Source organism: Simochromis diagramma, unplaced genomic scaffold (assembly GCF_900408965.1).
Source record: "Simochromis diagramma unplaced genomic scaffold, fSimDia1.1 OVJJ01000107.1, whole genome shotgun sequence".
NCBI classification, from domain to species: domain Eukaryota; kingdom Metazoa; phylum Chordata; class Actinopteri; order Cichliformes; family Cichlidae; genus Simochromis; species Simochromis diagramma.
This window is the reverse complement of record NW_024387209.1, coordinates 4,390,029-4,412,737: the sequence shown is the minus strand read 5'-3', so window position 1 is coordinate 4,412,737 and position 22,709 is coordinate 4,390,029. Positions and strand designations below refer to the sequence as shown.

At 41.9% G+C, this 22,709-nt stretch overlaps 1 protein-coding gene across 11 annotated transcripts in view; it reads right to left on the bottom strand.

Annotated features, from left to right (window-relative positions):
- Window positions 1–758: 758 nt before the first annotated feature.
- LOC120746103 (microtubule-associated protein 2-like) overlaps window positions 759–22,709 on the bottom strand; it is an 83,035-nt gene continuing 61,084 nt past the window's right edge. For 4 of the 11 annotated variants that reach the window (XM_040051384.1, XM_040051386.1, XM_040051383.1 and 1 more), the window contains 13 exons: window positions 22,286–22,360; window positions 15,746–18,427; window positions 15,351–15,542; window positions 15,120–15,257; window positions 14,450–14,505; window positions 12,930–13,047; window positions 12,717–12,764; window positions 10,657–10,967; window positions 7,820–7,912; window positions 7,068–7,160; window positions 6,355–6,436; window positions 2,623–2,735; window positions 759–2,526 (listed from right to left, as the gene is read on the bottom strand). In XM_040051384.1, the coding sequence (XP_039907318.1) occupies window positions 2,317–2,526; window positions 2,623–2,735; window positions 6,355–6,436; window positions 7,068–7,160; window positions 7,820–7,912; window positions 10,657–10,967; window positions 12,717–12,764; window positions 12,930–13,047; window positions 14,450–14,505; window positions 15,120–15,257; window positions 15,351–15,542; window positions 15,746–18,427; window positions 22,286–22,360 (4,211 nt within the window). In that variant the 3' untranslated portion in view covers window positions 759–2,316. The remainder of the gene's footprint in view (window positions 2,527–2,622; window positions 2,736–6,354; window positions 6,437–7,067; window positions 7,161–7,819; window positions 7,913–10,656; window positions 10,968–12,716; window positions 12,765–12,929; window positions 13,048–14,449; window positions 14,506–15,119; window positions 15,258–15,350; window positions 15,543–15,745; window positions 18,428–22,285; window positions 22,361–22,709) is intronic. The other 7 variants (XM_040051387.1, XM_040051390.1, XM_040051392.1 and 4 more) reach the window with 7 other exon arrangements.

The following is a 22,709-nucleotide window of genomic DNA, read 5'->3' as shown; positions in this document are numbered from 1 at the left end:
TGTACAGAAGCAAGTCTGCAAAAACTGCATTTGTCCCACTATAACTTTCACTAGAGCCCAGAAAAGAACTGCTTCTCTAGTAAGCTAAAGAAATATGTCATCGCGCTTCGTTGAGCATAAACTAAAACATATTAATGTTTAAAATTACAGAAAAAATTCATGTAATAATAAAACTGAAAGTTTTTGTTAATTCATGAAAAATGTCTGTTTTTAAATCACTGTTTTGCCAAACTAACAAACTCATTAAGTAAAAAAAATGTGTGTAGTAATGAAAAAAGGGAAAGGTTGCTGTTATTTAATTGTTTATCTATCACTTAATTACTTTGTTGTTCTTTGGCACAGTATGAACAACTGTGGAGGTGTTAACAGAAAGAAAAGCTACAAAATCTGTGAAAATACAGTCAAAATTCCACAGTTTATCCTCTCCTTCACATTTCCCAAAGCTGTCCACAGGGCCGATGTTTGTTGGGTCGATTCTGGCCCCCATGCCTTATGTTTTACCCACCATTATCAACTTGCATGCAGAACTATAGAAAATTATAACAGGTTTTAAAGCGTTTGTCTGTCAAATACACAAACTTCAAATGACTACAGTAAAGCCAGCAATGCCTCCTGTTTAATGAATAATAATGACATTTTTATTTAGCCTTCAAAACACGTGCTGATGATAACCAAACAGGCACGCCACACATGCAGGTTGACGTGTTTTTCACAAAAAGACGAGTATTTTCAAAGAATTGATCCACAAGACTAGAATGAACCAGTTTTTTTATTTCTTTTATTTCTTTATTTTTGTTGTTGCCATCATCCTGTAGGAGCATTTTGTCATCAGTACGTCTCAAACACCGGAAAGTGTGCACACATCTACAATTTTTTTAAATCTTTTTTTTTTTAAATACACTTACACAGGCAAAGAGGGGGAGGGATATAGGAAGCACAGAAAAACACTGGAAGGGTAGGTGACATCAGGAGGGGAGGTGGGGGGGAGGGGGGGTCTCATAATGGTGAGCAGAGAATATGCTAGAACATTTTTTTTATTCTTTTTTTAAAAAAAAAAAACTTCTAAAAGCTGCAGGTTTGTGGGGTATTATTCCCATTCTTTACCTTCTTTATCTCTGCAAACGTTCAAAAACTTCTTTCAAATGGAATGTTTTCATATAAAGCTTCACACTAAACACTTTTTAAAACAAAATTTGGGGCTTTTACCCACTCAAATACACTACACAACCCGGTCTTTGCAAAAGGAGCAAGGTCACAGGGGCCCGTGTGCTAGAATGCACCCGGGCCATTTTACACCCACACAGAAAAGTCGAAGATCGCTCCAAATAGATCTAATTTATTTATCATTTATTTGCCATGCCAGCATAACAGCATTGTTGTAGCCTAATAAAAACCACAGCGCTAATGTAAAAACAGAAAATAAAAAGAAGAGAGGGTGGAAGGGGCGGCGCAGCCCGACGGCTGACGAGAGAAGAAACTAAAACACAAAAATCTATTGGAAAGCTAGCCTTTTAGCGCCCGACTCGACAGAGCTGCAATGGTTATCCACATTTAAATGCTAATAAGCCAGAGCAGCCACAGGGAACGTACAAAACTGTAAATACTTCCAACTACAGTGACATATATTTTTTATATATTTATATATAAAAAGAAAACAAGAGAACACAAGTTTGTCCAACAATTCAGCACAATTCAGGAAATCCAACAAACGCAACAAAGAAAAGTTCATGTCACACGCTTTTCTTTTTTATGTTGTTTTTTTGCAGACATGCTCATCAGCCATTCTTTTGCAGGTCATTTAAGTCTCTCGCTTATCTTTAAGACTAGCACCTACTGTCTAGTAGCTATATCTTGCATTCAGTACCGTATAAATTCTGAATGGACGTCACGGTCCAACTTGAAATTTTTAGCCCCGTGCGAGTGGGAATGCGTTGGTGTTTTTCAACGCACCAAAGAAAAAGAAGTAAAGATGAACAGAAAAAGGACCAAAGAAAAATCCTGTACAATCGTAAAACCACCTTCTTGAACCACTTGAACCTTGGCATTCAGCTTATCTAAAACAGAACAGTCCACGTTTGAGTGAATGAGAGGATAAAAAGCAGACCGACAGACGGGGAGTGTCGATGAAGATTTATGAAGAATTCAGTTTTTTTAAATCCCGCTTGGAAGGGCCGGAGGGATCGTTGATTGGATGAGACGGTCAACCAGCTACAACTGTGGGGGTTACGTTAAACACTGGAAGCTTGTGATGGGAACGATGGGAAAAGGAGGGGTGATGGTGTGGATTTGTATTTTTCCTAAGCAGAGGCAGCTGGCTCATAAGCCCTGCTTGGCCAGGGCAGCGGTGACATCCTGGGCCAGCGTGGAGAGCTGGGGCGACTCCAGGAGGTTGATGCTGCCGGAGGAAGACAGGCGAGGAGAGGTGCCTCCCGTCTCGATGCCAGGGGAGTGGGTGACGATGATTTCCGCACCGTGGTCCACCCGAGCTTTGGCCGAATCCCGGAAATTCAGCTTGTGGCTCTCGATCTGGTGAGCAGGGGAAGACGGTTTAGGTCAGCGCTCTTTTTCCTCTTTAACGTGAACTGACAGTGACATTTGGTATAAAAAGAGGCTTCCTTTTACCATTATGTTCCCGCCTCCAGGAGTGTGGCTGGCGTTCTCCAGAGAGTTGACCTTGGCGTGGGCCTTCTCTTTGAAGTCCAGCTTCACATTGTCGATACGCACATGTCCTCCCCCTGGGAACAGGACAGCAAGGAGGAGAAGAGAAGTGTTAAACCCACGAGGAATCGCTCGCCTGCAGGACATCACTTCTCCTAGGCAATGCTCAGGGCAAAAAAAATCTCAGTCTGCACACTGCACAGCCTGAAAAAGGCACAAGTGCCAGCTTTGACCTGATTTATACAGTTTATATAGTACCATGTAAGACTGGATGCAATATTCAATTTCCTGCTTTGACACTTTCTTGTAAATATCATTGAAATGGTGACATTATGGGGGCAAAACTGAAGCTGTAAGTGGACGGATGACAGATGAAATTAAGAAATATCAATCAGATTATTGCTACGATTAAAGGAAATACATATGCTTTTACTAAATCAAAACTAATTTGACAAGAACAGACTTTCGCTCAAAGACTGGTGTTATTGGGCCTTGTTTTAAAAAAAAAAAAGACAAACAGTTTGCCATCTTTATGTTGATCTACGTGGAATTTCTGACTCCTTTTGTGCAACCCACAGCCACTGAACTATGTGTTGCACTGTAAGTTAAAGACAAGCATGTAATATAAAATAACAATATGTGGATCTGCCTCTATTATAAAATGGATGGTGACCAACTGCATTCTCCAACTGCTAAAAGAGTAAAATTTAAACTTTCATGCTGTGTGACAGTGGCTTAAATGGTCTTATAATTGTGTAATGTGGTAAAAGACGTTTGGGATCATTTAGAAATCGTCATAGTTTGTCCAGCAGAGCAGCTCTGACTCCATCCGGGCTGCCTGCAGCACATGTAGCAGAGCAGCAGCACAGCTGATAGTTGTGTGGAATCAAGCAGCGTCTTCACATTAAGTTCCTAATAGGATTGGGCAACATGATAAAACCTTCCAACCACCTTCAGTCAGCCCAGAAACCGGCTATTTGTGGAGGAGTATGTGTGCTGCACAAACATTTGTAGCGTTTCAGTGAAAAACTACCAAAATAGAAGAAACTCTAATCCTGGTGCTTTGTTCTACATCAGTTGGACAACAAACTCCATCGGTATTTCTCTACAACTCCCCACAGGATTGACAGCAACATTTGATTCTTAAGACTTCAAATTTCCTAAATCAAGAAAATAAAAGCACAAAAGAAATTAGCATCCAGATCTGATGTACTCGACGAGTTGTCAATGTCTCATCAAATTTAGTGTTGGAGTACTTTGCTGGTTGCCCTTTTTTAAAAATGTTACAGCATTGTTTGGGATTTTAGTTTGTTGCATGGTGGTTGTTAGGCAACAAAGACATTAGTATATACCATGCATAATCCAACTCCTGTGGATATAAATGAGAGCGCACAGTCCTGAAATTAAAACGATACAATGCTTTTATAAGGAGTTTTAGTTGCATACTACAAATGGGCCATTTTAGCTTGCTGGTCGGAGGTTGCTAGGCAATGTGATGATGTGCTATAGATAAGAACAATCAGGGACCGGGTTTGTTTGCTCAGCTGGAGGTTTCATGGATTACAGTGGATATACATAAAGAGAATTGGAACATATATCAATACTGGAAGGTTTTAATGATCCAACATTTACTATAAAACACGCTCTAAATGGCACAAAAATCATTTATATCCATAAGGACAAATCAAAATCAGCTAATAGCAACTAGTCTTAGCATTCCTTTAAGAAGAGAGCCTTACATACTTTGTACAAGTAGGTTGCCTTCCTTTTTTCCATACATCATATATACTAGTTAAATGCATGCTGGAGTATTGTTTGGTCTGTGATTTTAGTGTGTTGTTAGATAGTTGCAAAGCAGCATTTAGACATCATAAGTTGCATGCATAATTCAACTGCTGTGGATATAAATTAGGTGTTTTTGCCACTAAATTAAAATGATACGAAGCTTTTATAAGGAGTCATAGGTGCATAAATGCTGCAAATGGGCCATTTTAACTCGTTGGTAGTAGAGATGGACCGATCCGATATTAGGTATCGGTATCGGTCCGATACTGACCTAAATTACTGGATCGGATATCGTAGAGAAATAAAAAAATGTAATCCGATCCATTAACTATCAAAAAAGCACCTCACAAAACTTGCGACATGGCATAACTCGGCCCATAACCTTAGCACGTCGGAGCAGTGATCGCGTGATAGAGCGGCTGTGGCATGCGAGACCTGTCCGTGGTCTGGTTGAATATTTGTAGCCTCGCTACCAAACCGGCATTTCATCTCTGAGGAAGTGATCCCAGAAAGAAGTAAAGCAAGTGTGTAAGTTCATCTCTGAATGTTTATAAAGCATTCCAGCGTTAAGCTTAACAACTGATATATGGAGCGACTGCCTCTTCTCTCTCCCTCCCTCTCCTGTTGCTACTTCAATCGTGAAACTGATCAATGATCAGCTGATCGGCTTTTCTGTCGCGAGTCCGTCTCTCTTCTTTGTTTATCGCCCACTTCACGCCAGAAAGAGGAAACCAGCGGCTGAACAACAGCAGCACGTTTAAGCTTGATAAGCTGTTGTTAGAATTTATTTAATATTACTTTCTACACCAGGATCTTTTTCTACGCAGCTGACGGCTGGTAACTGTGCAGGGGCGGATCTAGCAAAGTTTAGCCAGGGGGGCCAATAGGGCATTAACAGGGAAAAGGGGGCACAAAGACATACTTTTCTTTCTTACTGTCATTTAAAATGTCTAGCTTTTAATAAATAATTATCTGAATCTTACACCCAAAGTTTTAATATGATGTAAAATGTATAGAAGTCCATTACTGTATATAGTAACTGTTAAGTCTAATATACCCTAGTAAGCTATAGTACTTTTTCCTTTGGGAAGGTACCATCTGTGCAGTCTGCAGTTCTGTTGAAGAAAGATGTTGAATCTATTTAATTATTCTTGAAAAATAATTTATTTCTGTGCATTTTTTTCACACTGCATCAAATTAAAGTTGATTACGTCGATTAAGCATCATGAGGTGGGGGGTGGTGCCCTATTGTTTTGTGCTGGGAGTTTGCAACCCTATTAGTTAGGTTGCTTACTCTTTAAAATACCAGAATAGGGAGGATGGAGTAGGTTTAACTTTATTAGATTGATCAGTATTGCTCAACTATGAAATATTTTTGGTGCAGTGTATTTTTTGCATACAGGTATAACAGAATAGCTTTAGTGTTTTATTTTTTTTAAACTTGAGTTTGAACTTATACAAAATGCAGCAAGATATTAAAAAAACAGTTTTATTGATTAAAAAACACACTATATCGGATTCATATCGGTATCGGCCAATATCCAAATTTATGATATTGGTATCGGTATCGGACATAAAAAAGTGGTATTGTGCCAATTGTAGTTGGTAGGTGGTTGCTAGGCAACATGATGATGGTCATTGTCTGAGATATAGATAAGAACCATTGGGGGCCTAAGGATTTTTTGCTCAACTGGAGATTTCGTGGATTACAGTGAGATATACATAAAGAATATATATCACCAATGTTTTTAAAAGTTTATAGTACGAGTAACTTCTTTCAACAAGGACAATTAAAGATGTGGTAATGACAACTAGTCTCAGAATTCCTTTAAGAAAAGGCCATTAAATACATTGTACAATTAATGTAATTCTCTAAGTTTTTCTAAAAGGCCAGCTGTGGCTGTACAGTACCTGGTCTGTGGTGGATGTTGGAAAAGGAGCCACATTTAGCGGTGACATGGCTCAGGTCGATCTTCTTGGTCTGGATTTGGATCTGCGAGCAGTGGCACATTGCACAAATTCACCTTTAATTGCTTTGAATGTGAATAAACCACAAATAACAGGCATGAAATGCAATGAAATGAAAGCGACAGGTTTCAAAAAGAGAGAAAATGGACGTGGTGAGATGACATGAATCTCTAGACAAAGGCGGTGTGAGTCAATCAACCGCAGTCCACAGAAAAGCCACAGAGAGGCTGATGTCAGATTCCTGGAGGGGAGGTTAACATGAACGCAAGCAGTGACGGTGCAGACATCAAACAAACACAGAACACGGGCGCTACTGTGTGACGCTACGGGGAGCAGGTGCTTCAATTAAACTTTATTGTCCATGGGTGATGTGAATTAGTGCGAGCATTGTAAACAAGAGAAACTGACAGCCTTGCAGGCTGCAGAGGGAAGTGGTTTATGTTATGAAATATATGCACTATGCAGACATGCTGTATGTTGTGGCCCAGGTGAATGCACAAAGATCATACAATTGTAAATGTTTTTGTTTCTGAGACACAAAATACAGCTAATGAAGACGAACACACTCCACGAAGACGGCTCACACACATCTTAATGTGAAGTGTTATCAAGAACGACAGATCTTGGATGAGATGATTTTCTGCTAAGTCACTCACGTTTCCCCCGCCTGCCGCGTGCTGGATTTTGTCCAGGGAGCCACATTTAGACTTAACGTGGCTAAAGTCCAGCTTAACGCTTGGAATCATGACCTGCGGATGACAGGTTGACTTTTTTCTTTTAAAAAAAAAACCAAACAGACAGAACACACAGGGTCTCTCACACAGCCGTGGAGTCGAGGGGCTTAATAAAAAAAAACCCTTCCTACTTTCCTGCTTAAAATAATCCTGTAGAGGCGTCCCAGGTTTACATCAGTCTGTCGATGCCCACTTTAACTCGAGTGCGCTTGAATTCAGACTGCATGAAATGGGCTGAAGCCTATGCAGAAATCAAGGCCCTGTTTAGCACCAAGTCTCAAACGTGAAGCGCACGAAAGAGTTTACTTCCCAGTGTACAACATCCACAATTTTTAAAAATTAAAGAAAAATCAAACCTTCTACCAACAGCTAGCTCTGCAAGCTGCTTTGCAACCCACCTCCACCCCAGTTTCCAGTCTATACTAACTTTCCTGTTATACACTAAACAGTAAACAGTGCTAACTGACAAAAAGTAACATGGGCGTGCTACACCTTTGGAAATAAACCCCTTCTCTTTTGCTTGTCCGAAACAACGTATTGGCAGACGGACAGATGACAGACGCGTGAACACATAATAGTAGCATGACAGAGTGCCACGACAGCCCCAGCTGAGAAAAAAGAGAAAGAGAAATAAGAGAAAGAGAGAAAAAAGAGAGAGAGAAAGGCGTACATACATTGCCTCCTTTGGGCGAGTGCTTCAGATTATCCTTGGAGCCACACTTTGGCTGAATATGACTGAAGTCCAGCTTCTCATGTAAAATGTGAACCTAAAATAAAATTGGATAATTATGATAATAATAAAAAAGAAAAAGAAAACACTGTATGTGCCTCATTTAGATAAGTGTGCAGTGAGGGGTCGGGGTCTGTTTGCGTGCATCATTAGAACTAACAATGCTTTTCTTCGTGGTGGTGTACACAGCTCTGAGAATAGCAGTGATATGAATGTTTAATTCCCACTTTAGTGTCTCTCGCTTTGTCCCTTTGTCACTATAGACTTATAATAGACAATAGTCTTCTCGGTTTCTTTACAATCTGACTTCCTTCTAATCGCCCCCTGCTGGTCATTAGAAGGAATGCAGTCTGGCTTCAGTTTCAGAGTCGGCCTTTTATATACAGTCTATAATGACCAGGATAAAAAGGTGCAAGAACCCCAAACAGTGGTGTTACAAACTGCTCGACTTGTATGTTGTAACTGAGACTGCAGTCACGCCCAAGAAATGACCTTCCAAGAATCTTTTACAGAGGACAAATTTGTGTTATTCTCAGAGCTGTCCTGGAGGCAGAAATAATCTCACTGGTCAAGTTAAGCCTCACTGTGAGTAAGAAAAACTGAAAAATTGAGTTTCCTTCCTGAGAGATGCTCAGACTGATGCTCAATAAAAAGATCAAGATGTTATAAATATGATGAGGATCAAATCTGCAAATAGAAAACAAGAAAACGTATTTTTCCCCCTGCATTAGTAAAAACCCAGTAAACAGTAATAAATTGGATTTAACACAACCAGTGAGAGTGTTTCTGCTTTGTCCATCATCCTTTGTGTTGCTTGTACAGCAAAAATAAAATAAAATAATAAAAAGGGGGACTGTGCTCCAGTTCAAAGACTCAGAAGGTGAAGACAAACAATAAAAAGAAAGGAAAAAGAGAAAAAGGGGTTCAGGGAAAACACACGAGAGCTGTGAGAACCAGCCTCCTCCTTCAGTCTCCACTGAACTGACCTGGATTCTTCCGACAGCTCTGATGTTGATTTATTCCCACGTATAACAACATGTGCTGTGTTTAGAGGTTATCTTTCTCATTCCTTCTGTGGCTGTTTCAGCTCAGAGGTTTCAGCCTCTCTGCAAGGTGGACCAATGACAGAGCGAATGAACTGAACTCAATGACGGCCCTGTTTGGTTTATTTTAAAAAACATGAACTAATTATGTAAACTCGGAAAATCACAATACTGAAAACAGAAATACCACATTTACTGTTTTCAGGTCTCTTAAAGTGTTTCTTTAGTTTTGAGTCCAGTCCTTGTACCGGACCATTTTCAGAGGAATGAGCCACTTAACACTGACCCATGAGTCATTCTAGCTCCTGTAGACTTCAGTCTAAATAGAGTGATTATGTGTGGAAGAAAAGCTTCTCTGTGAGCAGAAGCTAATATGAAAAGATAGAAAATGGTCCTCTAATGTTTCTGGTCTATATATCTGTCTGCGCTCCTGTGCCGCTCCGCTAAGCCGTGCGTCACCGAGCCTCATTAAAAATTTCTGTCCCTCTGTCACTTTTCTCCCCAAAGAAGTAAGGAGAGCTGGCAGTGAATCGACTCCACCTCCATATATCACAGGGTTAATGACCTCACCAACACAGCACTGTGGGGACATTAAAATGATCAGTTACACCCCAAAGATTAACAAGGAGATGGTTTCTGTCTCCTATCTGCATGCAGTCCATGTGTTATTTTATGTGTGAGGTACGTCAGTGCAAAGGAACATCTCTCAGTTATTCTAACAGCTTGGCCACCTTGAGATCCTCTAAAATTTTTATCTCGTAGGTTCCTAAAAGACATCTTTTTCTGAAAGTCAAGGGTGGATAAAAGGAAGAGAGATGATATATTTTTATGCTGTGACCTTGATGTGACTCCTCCATAGGTAATTCTGCACGCTTGAAATTATTAATACCCAGAGCTGGAAGGGAAAATCCTGCACAGTGACGAAAGCAGCTCCCTCAGGGGCAAATGCTTTTGCAGGCTGGCTGCTCCTTGGAGGCGGTGTTTTCTTAGGAGGAAGGCTTTATGTTACAAAAACAAAACAAAAAAACTTTGGGAGAGCTGAAGGTCACCGGGGAGAAAATTGTTGGGAAAGAAAGAGGAGGAAGACGGAGGAAGAGGGGAAAGGATGCAGCTGATGACGATTCATCCAGACTGATGGAGATGACGGTGGACAGGGAGAGGGCAGAGGACAGTCGGAGGGAGGCAGACACACAGACGGTGGGTTAGAGGCACACCAGACAGTGAGCGAGAGCAAACGCAGAGCATGAGGAGACTATTTGAGCATTTTATGACATCTCTAGAGAGAAAAAGGAGATAAAAACCCATCCTTTTAAAGCTGCCTATTTTTTTTTTACTGGTTTGCAGGAGCTGTTTAAGATTTTTCTACACTCTGACACTCACAGAGCATCCAGTAATACTGACTCATGATAATAGACAAAAGGATGGGTTTAAAAAATCTCTTAAAAATAGTCAAATGTTTTGACTGAGGGAAATAATACAAAGAACTGACAATAATTCAAGTTAAAAACAGCTGTGAAATCGTGATTGGTTTGCAGTTTAAAGTCTTGTTCAGCCTTTTTTATTTTAAAATGTGTACTTTACTGCCCCCATGTGGCAGAATTATGTACACACATAATACTTATAAGGACAGAAATCATTAATCTATGGAAATCTGTGCTTTTTCTACCTGCAGATGTTTTCCTGTATTTCTGTGTGCTGCAAAGACAAAAGTCACTCTGTGTCTCACACTGCTTGTTACCTGTCCGCCCTTCGGCTGATGCTTAATGTTGGAGGTGGAGCCGATCTTGGACTTCACATTCTTCAGGTCAGGCAGAGGCTGATTGATGACCTTCAGCTGCCGCTGGACAGAGGATGGAGATTTGGGTGGGGTTCGGATCACCGCCACCTTCTTCTCCTGGAGGACGCTGAAGGACTTGGGCGTGTGGCTGCCCGGGGTGCGCGAGCCGGGCGTGCGGCAGGAGTAGCTAGGGGGCGTGCCGGGTGTGACGGCGGAGGAGCCCGGGGTGGAGGCGCCACTGTGGACTGATCGGGAACGCGCCGAGTCTGTACCTTAAGAGAAGAGAGGGCAGTAATGAGAAGACGAAGGAGGAGGAATGAAAAGAAAACCTTCAAACTATTGGATAGAAAGGAGTGATCCTTCATCTGCTTCTTATGATGATGATGATGGAGGAGAAACACAGCACTGAAAAAGACCTGCTCAGTTTCCACCTAAGCAAACAGCCAAGATCACACACAAGTGTTTGCCGGGGAGCCTGAAAGCACAAACACAGGCAGCTGAATTCATTTAGCTGCTGGTGGCTTGTTGCTGCGTTACCGGGGAAGAACCAATAAGATTTTATCCTACATGAGAACAAGGAACACACCTGTTGCTGTGATCCACACCTGCTTTTCTGATAAGATAACTGCAGGGTGGATAAAGCCTATTTAGACACGCTTTATAAATACCTGTTTCCAATGGAAACTAAAGCTTTTTCCCAATTTGTGTCACCCTGACCTTTGAACTATGACCTTGAAGCACTAACATACTAAAATTGGCTTCTATAAGCTGTAAAAACCTGAGATTTTTGGATACATTCATGCAGTGTGCGGTTTTGCAAATCTTTATGGCATCATTGTGATGTCATAGGGCATCGTTTGAAAAAATAAAAAGCGTGTCTAATGTCCAAGAGCTTAGGAAAGCCTGGAGGACTATTGCTCAAGAGCACTTTAAAAGAATTACAAAAAAGTCTGGCACCTTGGAAGTAAAATATAAAGAAATGAGGGGTGGCTCAAGACTTTTGCACAGACCTGCAAAGTGTTGAGGTCAATCGATCAGTCTCATGTTCCAGCGGTCCATTGTGGAAGGCACAAACATACTAAATTTAACTTCTTACAAGCAGTTTTTCTGGTCTTAAGGATCACCTGTATCAAACATTACTTCAGCTGCTGTTCTGTGCGATTACCCTCTTTGAATTTCTTGGGGAAATAAATAAATAAAATAAAATCTATTTACTTTTTTGGTACAGTAGAGCTATTCAAGATATGGGACACTGTCTCGATGCATGTGGACGAGAAGTCAAGTCTCACATAAAGGGGGACATCTTCGACCCTTCTCGGAACAGGGCAAGATGGCTTTGTACCAGAGGAGGAGAAAGAGGAGACCCTGGTACAAAACCAGGCAATAAGACAAGTGCATCCACAGACCTGACAAGTTTTCAGCTGGCGGTTTGATTAAATGATACCCAGAACAGCTGAATTGTGCTTGTTTATGAAAAGGGTAGTACACACTGTTGAATGAAAACCTCTTTCCGGACACCCAAAAGGCCAGATTCATTGCATTTTTAACCATTTGGATGAGAGTTTTTTGATGATCCAGCCCCATTAAACTTGCATGAGGTAAACAAGGCTGGCCACTGAGAAAGAAACAGAGATATCTGTTGCCATTTGCAACATTTCCAATCCAGTTCATGTTTGTTACACAAAAACAAATATGCTTTTCTTTCAAAATCAAGTGACCCTAAACTTTTGTGCAGATTACTGTCCCTCCCTGAGCCAAGCTCTGCCTGAGGTTTCTTCCTGTTAAAAGAGAGTTTTCCTTCCCACTGTTGCCAAAACCTTTCTCATAGGGGTTCATCTGATCGTTGGGGTTTTCTCTGTATTACTTCAGGGAGGAAGGGATGATGCTCTCTTCTATGGAAAATATAAGTCCTTATCTTATAGTTATTAAAGCAAACAAGCATAAATAAACAGTATAAACTAATAAACAGATGTCGATGAAGATGGTGTGAAAGGTCTAAAAGGATCTACTAGGTGTTCTACCTGCCATACTAGGGGCTCTTCCAGACCTGGTGTCCGCTGTTCGGAACGCTTTACAGAAGAAGGGAATAAAAAGGGAAAATCAGGGGTAAAACAGCAGGTGGTCAAGTGGAAGGTGTTGGGAGTTAAAGTATAATACAAATAATCTGGTGAGTAAAGAAGCAATTAATCTGGGAAGCAAACAATCTGAAGGTTTTGGACCGTGGAGATTCTTACAGGTTGGCCTGGAGGGGGTGCTGTTGTCCTCCTGTTCAGCAGCCGGGATGTGGCGTGTCAGAGACTTGGCCGGCCTGGGGAGGGACGACTTCTTCTCGGGGCTCCGGTACGCTCTCTCCTGGATTAACAGACACACAGCAGAGTTGAGATGCAGGCTGAGGCATGCACATGCTGGTCACAGCCACCCCTCAACCCTTGCTTTTATCCCCCGCCCTCACTTTACCTTCTCCACCCATTTCTTAGACAGAGGTGATGGGCGTGAGCACGCGGAGGAGGGACGGGCCTCGCAGAGCTCCGCCTGTACGAAGGGGCTCCGTTTAAGGCTACAGGCAGAGCCGGGCCGGGGGGGCTCGCGATCGAACCCCCGACGCTGCACTGCCATCTTTAATACAACCGCCCTTGTGGGGCTCTTGACCGTGACCATGACAACAGGGAGTAAAGGCATGCAGGGTAGGTGGAAGATGTTCAGGATGGAAAACAGGCATGACAAGCAGATGGAGAAATGAAAAGTTGAGACAGGATGGAGTAAAAATGCAATGTGTTTATTTGTGGCTCAAACACAAACAGACTGTCTGTGTACATGTGTGTTTTGATTTAACCGAACATATCTAAGAACATTGTTGTCTTTATAAATATGCCAAATGAACCACATGAACATTGGATTATTATTATTTCTGTTTGATTTAATAATCTTTAGGAATGAAATGAAAGGAACATGAAACAGAATTTGGCTGAAATCGTTTGAATGAGCTGCGTCGCTCGTTGCTGCACATCATAAGTGTGTTTTTAATGGTAAAATGTAAAAGATTTTTGCACTTTTGATGTCTATACTCACAGATTTTCTCTGTCGAGACTGACACAAGGACAGAAGCAAGCATGCAAGACAAAATGATTATGGAGAGAGAGAAAAGCAGACATGCAAAAAAAGAGAAGAAAGCCCAAAAACAAAACAGAAAATATGAAGACGCCATGGCCTAAAGTCGTACAGAAAATGCACTCACCAGCCACTTTGTTAGATAGAACTTTTCAACTGTTTGTTAATGCAAAAGCAGCAAATTACATTGGAGCAACTCAGTGCATTTAGGTCTGTAGATATGATCAAGCTGCTGAAGCTCAAACTGGGCATCAGAATGGGGATGAAAAGTGATTTAAGTGACTCTAAATGAGGCATGGTTGCTGATTTGATCTAATTTTCCAAGCAACCATCAGTAGAGTTTACAGAGAATGGTCTGAAAAAAAGAAAATATCCAGCAAGCGGGTAAAGATGCCTTGTTGATGTTAGAGGTCAGAGGAGAATAGCCAGAATGATTTGAGCTTATAGGAAGGCAGTAACCCCAAAATAAAAAGGCACACATGGGAATCACACGGGAATCCAGGTGAGGGGTAGCCAATAAGAAGAAAGCGGTCTTTTAGGGATCAATATTACTGAGAGATGATGAAAACACTCTTGGAATAACCTTAACTTTGTGAGGATTTCAATTGAAAGACAAAAAATAATAAACGTTGACTGTTATACTTACAGTGGTCCTCTCCCTGGACTGGTGGGCCACACTGAGGGGCTGATGGTGCTCCACACCTGTGAAGCAAACATGTTCATCAGTGTGACACACACAAATGCACATTTGCTGAATACAAGGTGAAAAAGTGGACATATGAGCACATTCATATTACAGAAGCACCTTCTGTACACGTATCACGACATTTCACGTCACCCTCACTTCGCTTGTTGACAGAACACACAACCTTCAAACATGCGGCCATTTTCAGGAGACATACACACACACACAAGTGTTAAACCAGAGTTATTCAATACCAGTCACAATGAATAACATCATCACTGAGCAGAAAAAAATAAAAGCATGAATTTGAAGCAGAGCGGGAACAAATACTCCATGTTTGACAAAATGAGAAAAAACAAAGCATGTTTAAAGCTTTTAGAAAAATAAAACTGAAAAAGAAACCCAAAGCAGACCAGACATGACAGAACTTTAAAAAATAAATCAGCAGCACATGATGTTTGCCAGCTACACTGCACCTTGCTTGATTCCTCAATGAGCCATCAATAGAGAGAGAGCAAAGACATCAAACGCCACATATCCAAAACTGATTTACATTTGAAAAAATGCTTTAATTATTTGGGTGTTGCTCTCTCTCTATCCACGGCACTGACTCCGGGTGAAAAGTGTTCACCTGTGGCCTTGCGTCTAGCAGAGCCGTGAAGCAGAGCAGGCCTAGGATGTCTGGCCGCCGCTTTGGCTACACCCTTTCGAGACGGGGAACGACTTTGGAGGGCTGACACCTTACTCTGGTCAGCCCTCCTGATGCCTACTAGCAGAGAGGAGAGACAAGGTTATACCAACATGCAAACCTCGGTTAGATGACAAGGATTATAAATTTCAGGCGTAAGTACAGAATTGGAACCTTTTTTCTTCTTTATCTCCTCTCTTGGTGGATGGTGGCTCAGTACTTTGCGGGATACTTTAGACTCAGTGGTGGCCCTTGATCTGCCGGGGCCCCGTTTAGCGGGTCTGTCCACCACCACAAGCTTACTGGTCGAGCTCTGGGGCTGAGGAAGGGCTTCGATTTGCTCAGTCATAATACTTTTGTCATCATCTGCAGTGGAGAAGGATCAACAGAGGGCTAATTCTCCACGCTCCTTGCTAGCTAGGAGCTAGCTTAGCACAAAAGACACATTTCCAAACAAGTTTTCTGGTGCTAGCAAGTTTTTAAACCAAAATTATTAAACTAAATAAACATTTAAAGGCTTTTAATCTTTTTTTAAACAAGTGATTTATTAACAGGTTTACTCTGGGTACCTTGTGAATCCATCCAGCCACTGTCTGTATCTAGGATGGACACGTCCATGGTGGTTTCATCGTTAGGTGCTTGATCGGTCTGGCTAAGAACATCCGAGGACTCCTCCTCCACCTTCCTCACCTTCTTTCCATCCTCTTCTTCTATCATTTTATGATCTTCCGTTCCTTCCTTTTCCTCCTTTGTTTCCTCTTTCTTCACCCCTTCGTACTCGTCTGTCTTCCCTTTCACCTTATCTGTGTCTAAGTCCTCTTCTATTTTATCTGCCTCCATGTCTTCTCTGCCTCCTTCCTCTGTTTGCTGTGTCAGCTCGTGGTCAGAGCAGGGAGACAAGTGCGAACTGTCTGTTGCAGGTTCGTCGCTGTTTTGGGCGCTGTGACTCCATTCTTCTGCTCCAGACTTCGGATCTTCTTCCAACATCTGGTCACCCACCATCAGTCTCACTTGTTCTGTCTTTTGCTCTTCCTTCCCAGCTTCTTCAGTTTGACTCTTCCTTGTTTCATCTGGCTCTTGGGCTTCTTCCATTATCTCTTGAGGCTCCTCTGCAATCTCAATATCATCTTCCTCCTCTGCTTCTTCATCTATTTGTGCTTGAGGGATAATGATGATCGGAGAAGATATTTGAAGCTTCGGTGAGCCTTTCACCAGACTGCTTTTTTGCTGCTGGTTTTGGTCATTTTTCTCATCTGTGTGCTTTGTAGTAATTAAATCCTGAGCAGTGTTTGAGGTCTGTTGCCCACTTTGGATTGTCTTAGCTTTGTCTGTGCTCTCTTCTAAAGACTGAGATAATCCTGAAGCCAAGTCTTTGTTTGGCATTTCTGGTTCATCGCTTCTTTCTTCAGATTCTTTCTGCTCAGGCTTCAGATTTTCTTTGTCTAACTCTGACTGTTTATTATCAACATTTTCAGATGCTTTTAGCTCTGATGGGTCATCTTTCTGTGCTTTCTCTCCTGCAGTTTGGGTTTCTGATGATGTGTCATCTGGGGACTTGGGAGTTGTTGGAGTTGGAGGAACCTTGGTTCCAGTTTCTGTAGGTGCGAAAGTGAACGAACTGTCTGGTGGGATAGGTGAAGCTTCTCTTGATGGGTCTTTTTCAACATCTACCTCAGGGATAGCTTGAATCTTTATGTTCCCTGGCAACCCAGTCTCCAAACGAAATTCACTCAGTCTGTCTTTCGAGGTAGTCATTGGGATTCTTAGCCGATCCGGTTTTATTCCACTGGTTACAGCTTTTTCAAGTATCAGGTTAGACTTTACTGGTGAGCCTTTCTTTTCTACCACTGGTATTTGAGAGATCACAGGGGTAACCTCTTTGTAATCTTGTTGTTGTATTCCTTTTGAAACATCTTTTGCTTCCAAATCCCCTAGATCCTCCTCTACTTCCCCCTCTACAGAAGGGAAACGCTGGTGTGGAGAATCCCCGGGACTGGGTACATCAGCGGGAGAAGGCATGGGCCCTGAATACTCACTGAAGACACAGTAGCCCACCTCCTCCAGCTGGTTTTCTTGTGACACAACACTTGGGGCTTGATCTGTCAAGGCAAGCTTGGCTAAAGAACTTCCCACAAGGGCAGATACATTGGCGGGCACTGACTTTCTTCTCATGTAGTCAACCTCCATCCTCTCCAGGGATGGACGAGGTAGGGCACCAGCCAGGTCCAACATCTCAGAGAGGCTTCCTGATTGTTTAGAACTATCTGTGTGCTTATCAGAAGGTAAGGGCTCATCTGCCACAGTGGGGATATTTTCAGGTGTTTCAGTGTTAGTCGGGGTAATGGAGACAGCTGGTGGAAACGTAGGTGGATGGCTCACCACAGATGGAGTTGACGGATAAACCTCTGATTCATCATAGCTTCCACTGATTGGATACAAGCTTCCCATGAAGATCCTTGATTTCTCTTCCTTCACTGTCTGTCCGGCTGAAGACCCAACAGTAATGTTCAAGGAAAGACTTCTTTGTTCCAGTCCCAGTTTACCAGAAGATGTGTTGACAGTTTGCTTTTGTTGTTTCTCCATATTCTGCACAATGTTTTCATCATCTCCACTTAATTTTGTCTCTGCCATTGTGCTGAGCTCATAATAGCTCTGGGTTTGTGGCAACTCTTCTTCTCGACCCTCCATGGATGTGTCAAAGTAGGTTTTTGATCCTGACACGTGCTCTACAAAAACATCCGATCTGTCAAGTTCTGGACTTGACGTCAGAGTTTCTTGCAAAAGGTCTGTTTTTTGAATATCAGTGAGCAGTGGTGTGTCATGCAATCTACAGTCATTTGCACCATGCTGGTCCTCCTTATTGACCGCCTCAAAAACATCAGTTTTTTCTTTGCTTTCATTCATATTTGACCCTGACTCACTTGGTAAGATAATTCCTGCTTCTTCTTTTTCTTCTGCCATAAGTTCTGATGAGGCCTCTGTCACAACAACTTCTTTTGCTTCTTTTTCTTTAGACTCTGAAAGTAATTTTCTGTCAGTGACCTCTTCTTTCCCACCCTCTCTGTCTTGATTACCCTGCTCTGTTGAGGAAGTGCAGGGGAGAGTTTTCTCTCTATCAGAAAGAAGGGGCGGGCCAGTCGAGGCAGGTTCTTCTCCTTCTGCCTTTGCTCTTTGTTTCTCAGGTGGTGACGGTTCATCTTCCTTCATAGTGGACTCACAAGATGGTTTACTGACTCTCTCTTCTGGCTGGGCTGCGAGTTTGAAGGATACTGTACAACTTTGTGTCGGGTCATGTTAGCTAAAAGCTTTGCTTGCAGCATCCACAAAAGCTAGCCAATACAGTCAAGCCGGCGCCGTCTGCACATAGATACAGTAGCTCTCCATCAAGCAATACACACAGCACAGTGTATTTTGTGGCAGGCCACAACAGCACAGAGGGGGGATCACAGCACCTAATATAGCGTGCAGAACTGGAATGAAGGAATGAGTTGCATGATTTTAGATGACAAGAAGAAAATGATACCCGAACACACTGAATTCCTATTGCAATACAGGAGGATTTATAAAATATGGTCATCAACATGGTGATCAAAATAAGTTACTTTTATTTGATGTATAAATGGTGTTACTGCAATTTCTACTGCAAACATTGGCATACTGTGGATATGAATGAATTGTTACAGTGCACGAATTATAAAACTAATATTTGCAATATAATCTTTATTAAGTTTCACAGTAGTGATGAGCAATGAGGGTGAATCTTATTATCCTAAGTGTGTTTTTAGCAACAATAGGAAATTAACTTTTGCTCTGGGATGAAATGAAAACAACAGTGAAACTGAAAGCAGTGATACAACAGACTCAAAATACATTCAGGACTGATTTGTGAGGCACCCATACATGTGGGTACTCTCAGAAACAGCTGCTTCACACACAAATATTCCAGCAAAACCCACATAAAAAATATAAAGAGCAATAATTCTAGCAACAATTACATCTACAAGGCTTTACAGTTTAGACAATGATATTTGCATTTGCAATGTAGCTGGCAATACAAAGGTGCAGAAATGGATCAACTGTAATGTGGTTGATCGGGCGTTCTGATGTCGCTCCGATGGAAAGCAAATGGTAATGTTTTGGATGAAAAAGCACAAACTCAAAATGCTGCCACGTCATTTTGCAACTTCAGGTATTGAAGCGGAAGCTTAAGGATTTCAGAGCAACAAAGCTGCAGGAAGGCTGGCAGCAAAGCCTCAGTTGCATTACAATTCATTAAGAGTTTTTGAACCCGCTACAGAACACAAGAGGAGCATGCAAAATAGGTTACGGGCAGACGTACACTCACGCTGTACCCTCACACAAACTGTATGCACACACAGAAAACCACACACACCTTTTTGTGATGGGTTGTGATCACCTTGATGACTTCCTCCATTGAGGGCCTCAGGGGTTTGGGCTTGCTGGAAGCCCAAAGCCTGGGGCTCTGTTAAATAATCTGTTTGTTCTAAGAGCAAATCTCTTGGCTGCTCATATGTCACATCCTCTTGGTGACTGTTGAGCTCCTCTGGAGCCTCCTCCTTCTCATCCTGCTGTTGACTGACAACCTCTACTTTATCATCTTTGGGCGGGGAAGGAAGACGCATAGATGAGACATGGAGGATGACAAAACTGGGATTACATGGTTTACAAGATACTTTCAGCTCTGATGGAGATGCATGGGATGCAATCGACATGACTTCTAGCTTGGTCTTTATAATTAAATACATAATATTTAACGGTTTGCATACTAGATGTAGAAGCGGTTACAGCATCTTACTACAATAGTATATAACAGTATATAACAGGGGTCCCCAATCCCAGTCCACGAGGGCCGGTGTCCCTGCAGGTTTTAGATGTGTCCTTGATCCAGCACAGCTGATTTAAATGGATAAATGACCTCCTCAACATGTCTTGAAGTTCTCCAGAGGCCTGGTAATGAACTAATCATGTGATTCAGGTGTGTTGACCCAGGGTGAGATCTAAAACCTGCAGGGACACCGGCCCTCGTGGACTGGGACCCCTGCTCTAAGCCATCTGTCTTTTTATTCATAGACTGTACGTAAAAGATTGGCATAGCCTCTGTGTCGGAAAAGTGCCTTAAAGTTAAGTCAGTATTTGTATTTTGAGGTTATTTAATATAAAAAAGGGATATTGTACTTATAAATATACATAGATAAGTTATTATTAAGCTATTAAAAGTACATATGAGTGGGTGCTGGTTTGTGGAAGCTGCCGTGTCACCCTGCCATCTTGAATGCAGTTGCTAGGAAGAACGGTTTACATATTTGCCCATACCTGACAATGAGCTGGCTAAAAATAACAACAGCTGGTTATAGGCTAATAAAACTCACACTTTCCTTCTGATTAACAGTTTGATTAGGTTCTTACATGGTATGAGAGTTTATTCACTAAATGTCTGAGTCCAACAATGTTACATTCACTTCAAAGAAAGTTTCACTAACAGCAGGTAACAGAGGCTAATAGCAGCTAAGTGAGGCTAACAGCAGCACTCACTAACATAAAATTTCAGGATAGCCTCAATAACTGACCTCAGTATCACTGTCATTGGAGAGAAATGAGCTTCCTTGATTCACTGACCTGTATTGACCTCCTTTCACAAAGTTTTACAGCCTCCTTCAAAGTAAATAAAGCACGATGCCTCTCACCCAGCATTGACAGCTGAGGTAAACAGTGGCCTAACTGCCTACACCATGGGGCGATCTGGTCCGGAGTTGTTTTTGCCGTGTGAGAGCACTTACAACAGGTGAACAGTGCCCAAAGCTTTTGAGGTGACTACAAAATATTTAACTGATTGTTAATTGACTGTATTAGATTTCCTTCTTTTTCCTTATTTATTGCTAAGTGTTGATATTATTCAAGTATCTTAAAATATAGTGTGTACAACATTGCACTTCTTACACACACAGAAGCAGAAACATGTCGACCAGCCTCGTCGGTTATGGGGTACAGTCTAATTTTAATATTTTTTATCTGTCTTTGATGACTAAAACATGTTTGTCCTATATCAATCCTTGATTGCAATCTACAATTTACTGAGATCTAGCGGTACAAAGTTTAGATAGTATAACTTTAAACCTGTTGGCCAGAAGGGGGCGACTCGTCTAGCAGATGGAACAATAACAACCTTATTTGTCATGTCTTTTACAACCCCAACAGACATTTTCCTGAAGAGTGTGGCGTCTCATGTACTAGCTTCAATTCTTATTGAGTAGAAAAGCCATTTAAAGTCAACATTACACGAAATCAGTGTATGATTAAGCGCGCGACCTACATTGTGGTTCAGAGTCAGATTCATTCTCTCCCACCTCAGGTTTCAAAAAGCTAAGATGGCAATGACTGAAAAAAAAGCATTACTTCACAAACCAGCTGCCAAAGTAGCTATTTCAATCTTTTTAATACGGTCTATGAGCATATCTCATTATTATGTTTATTATTTTGCACCACAGATCTAAATTTCGGACACTGAGTACAGAAACTAACCCTAAACCATGCAGTGAGACTATACAACGCTACACTTTTGTAATTGCATGCCACATGTCAAGAAGAAACACACAGATATGTTAAAGAGCTGAAAGTCAGACTTGGAAAAAATCAATACACAGAGTGAGATAGGGAACAACAGAGGAGATGCTGAGGGGTGGAAAGCAGACTAATGAAGTGAAGGACTCCAGTGGCTGGTAATGTACCATTGCCTGAATGGAGGAAGAGTGTTTGTGTTGCCTAGTCCTTGTGTGCGGGGTTCACGACTCAACTAACTGTTATGTGTTTTAAAACCAATGCAGGAGTGTGGACAGGACAGGGCGGCATGCTATGCATGCTCCAAACTCCTTAAAGGTGATATGACGATCAGCTGGCATGCAGACAGAGCACCGTGAAATTAAACGGTAGGGGGAAAAGGAAAGAGAGAGAGGAGGAAGAGGGTGCCCCATCTTTAAATCCTAGGGACAAGTGTGTTTGGGTGTCTTTTAGAGACATTTGTGCCATTCTCACAGCCATTCACACTGTCAACCTGGATAGCCTGGATTGGCTTTAAGTGTGTATAGGTGTACCTTGTGCCACGGGCCCAATCTGCTCAGCGGATGGAGAGGGGGGAGGGGAGGGAGGCAAATTGGCTGAGTCATCCACTGCGAAGGAGAGAGAGAGAGAGAGAGACACACACACACACACACCGGGAAGACAAGACATGGATGGGAGGAAGGAAATGAAGACGATTCACTCTGCTGACCTTATCTCTTTGTGAGGTCTCCCTTTGAATTCAGAGCTTGGCAGGTTGTGTGTGCTTCATGAATGGTAAGTGCTCAGCACAAGACTGGACGCTTTCTCTGAGATTTAATAAGTTGGGCCTTTTGTTTGCTGCCCGTTGAGGATAAATGCAAACAGACTCACTAACTTACCCAAATGATGCAGAGAAACTCTTTTTTTAAAACATTTTATCAAGCTTTATAAGGCAGAATACACCCAAGATCAACACAT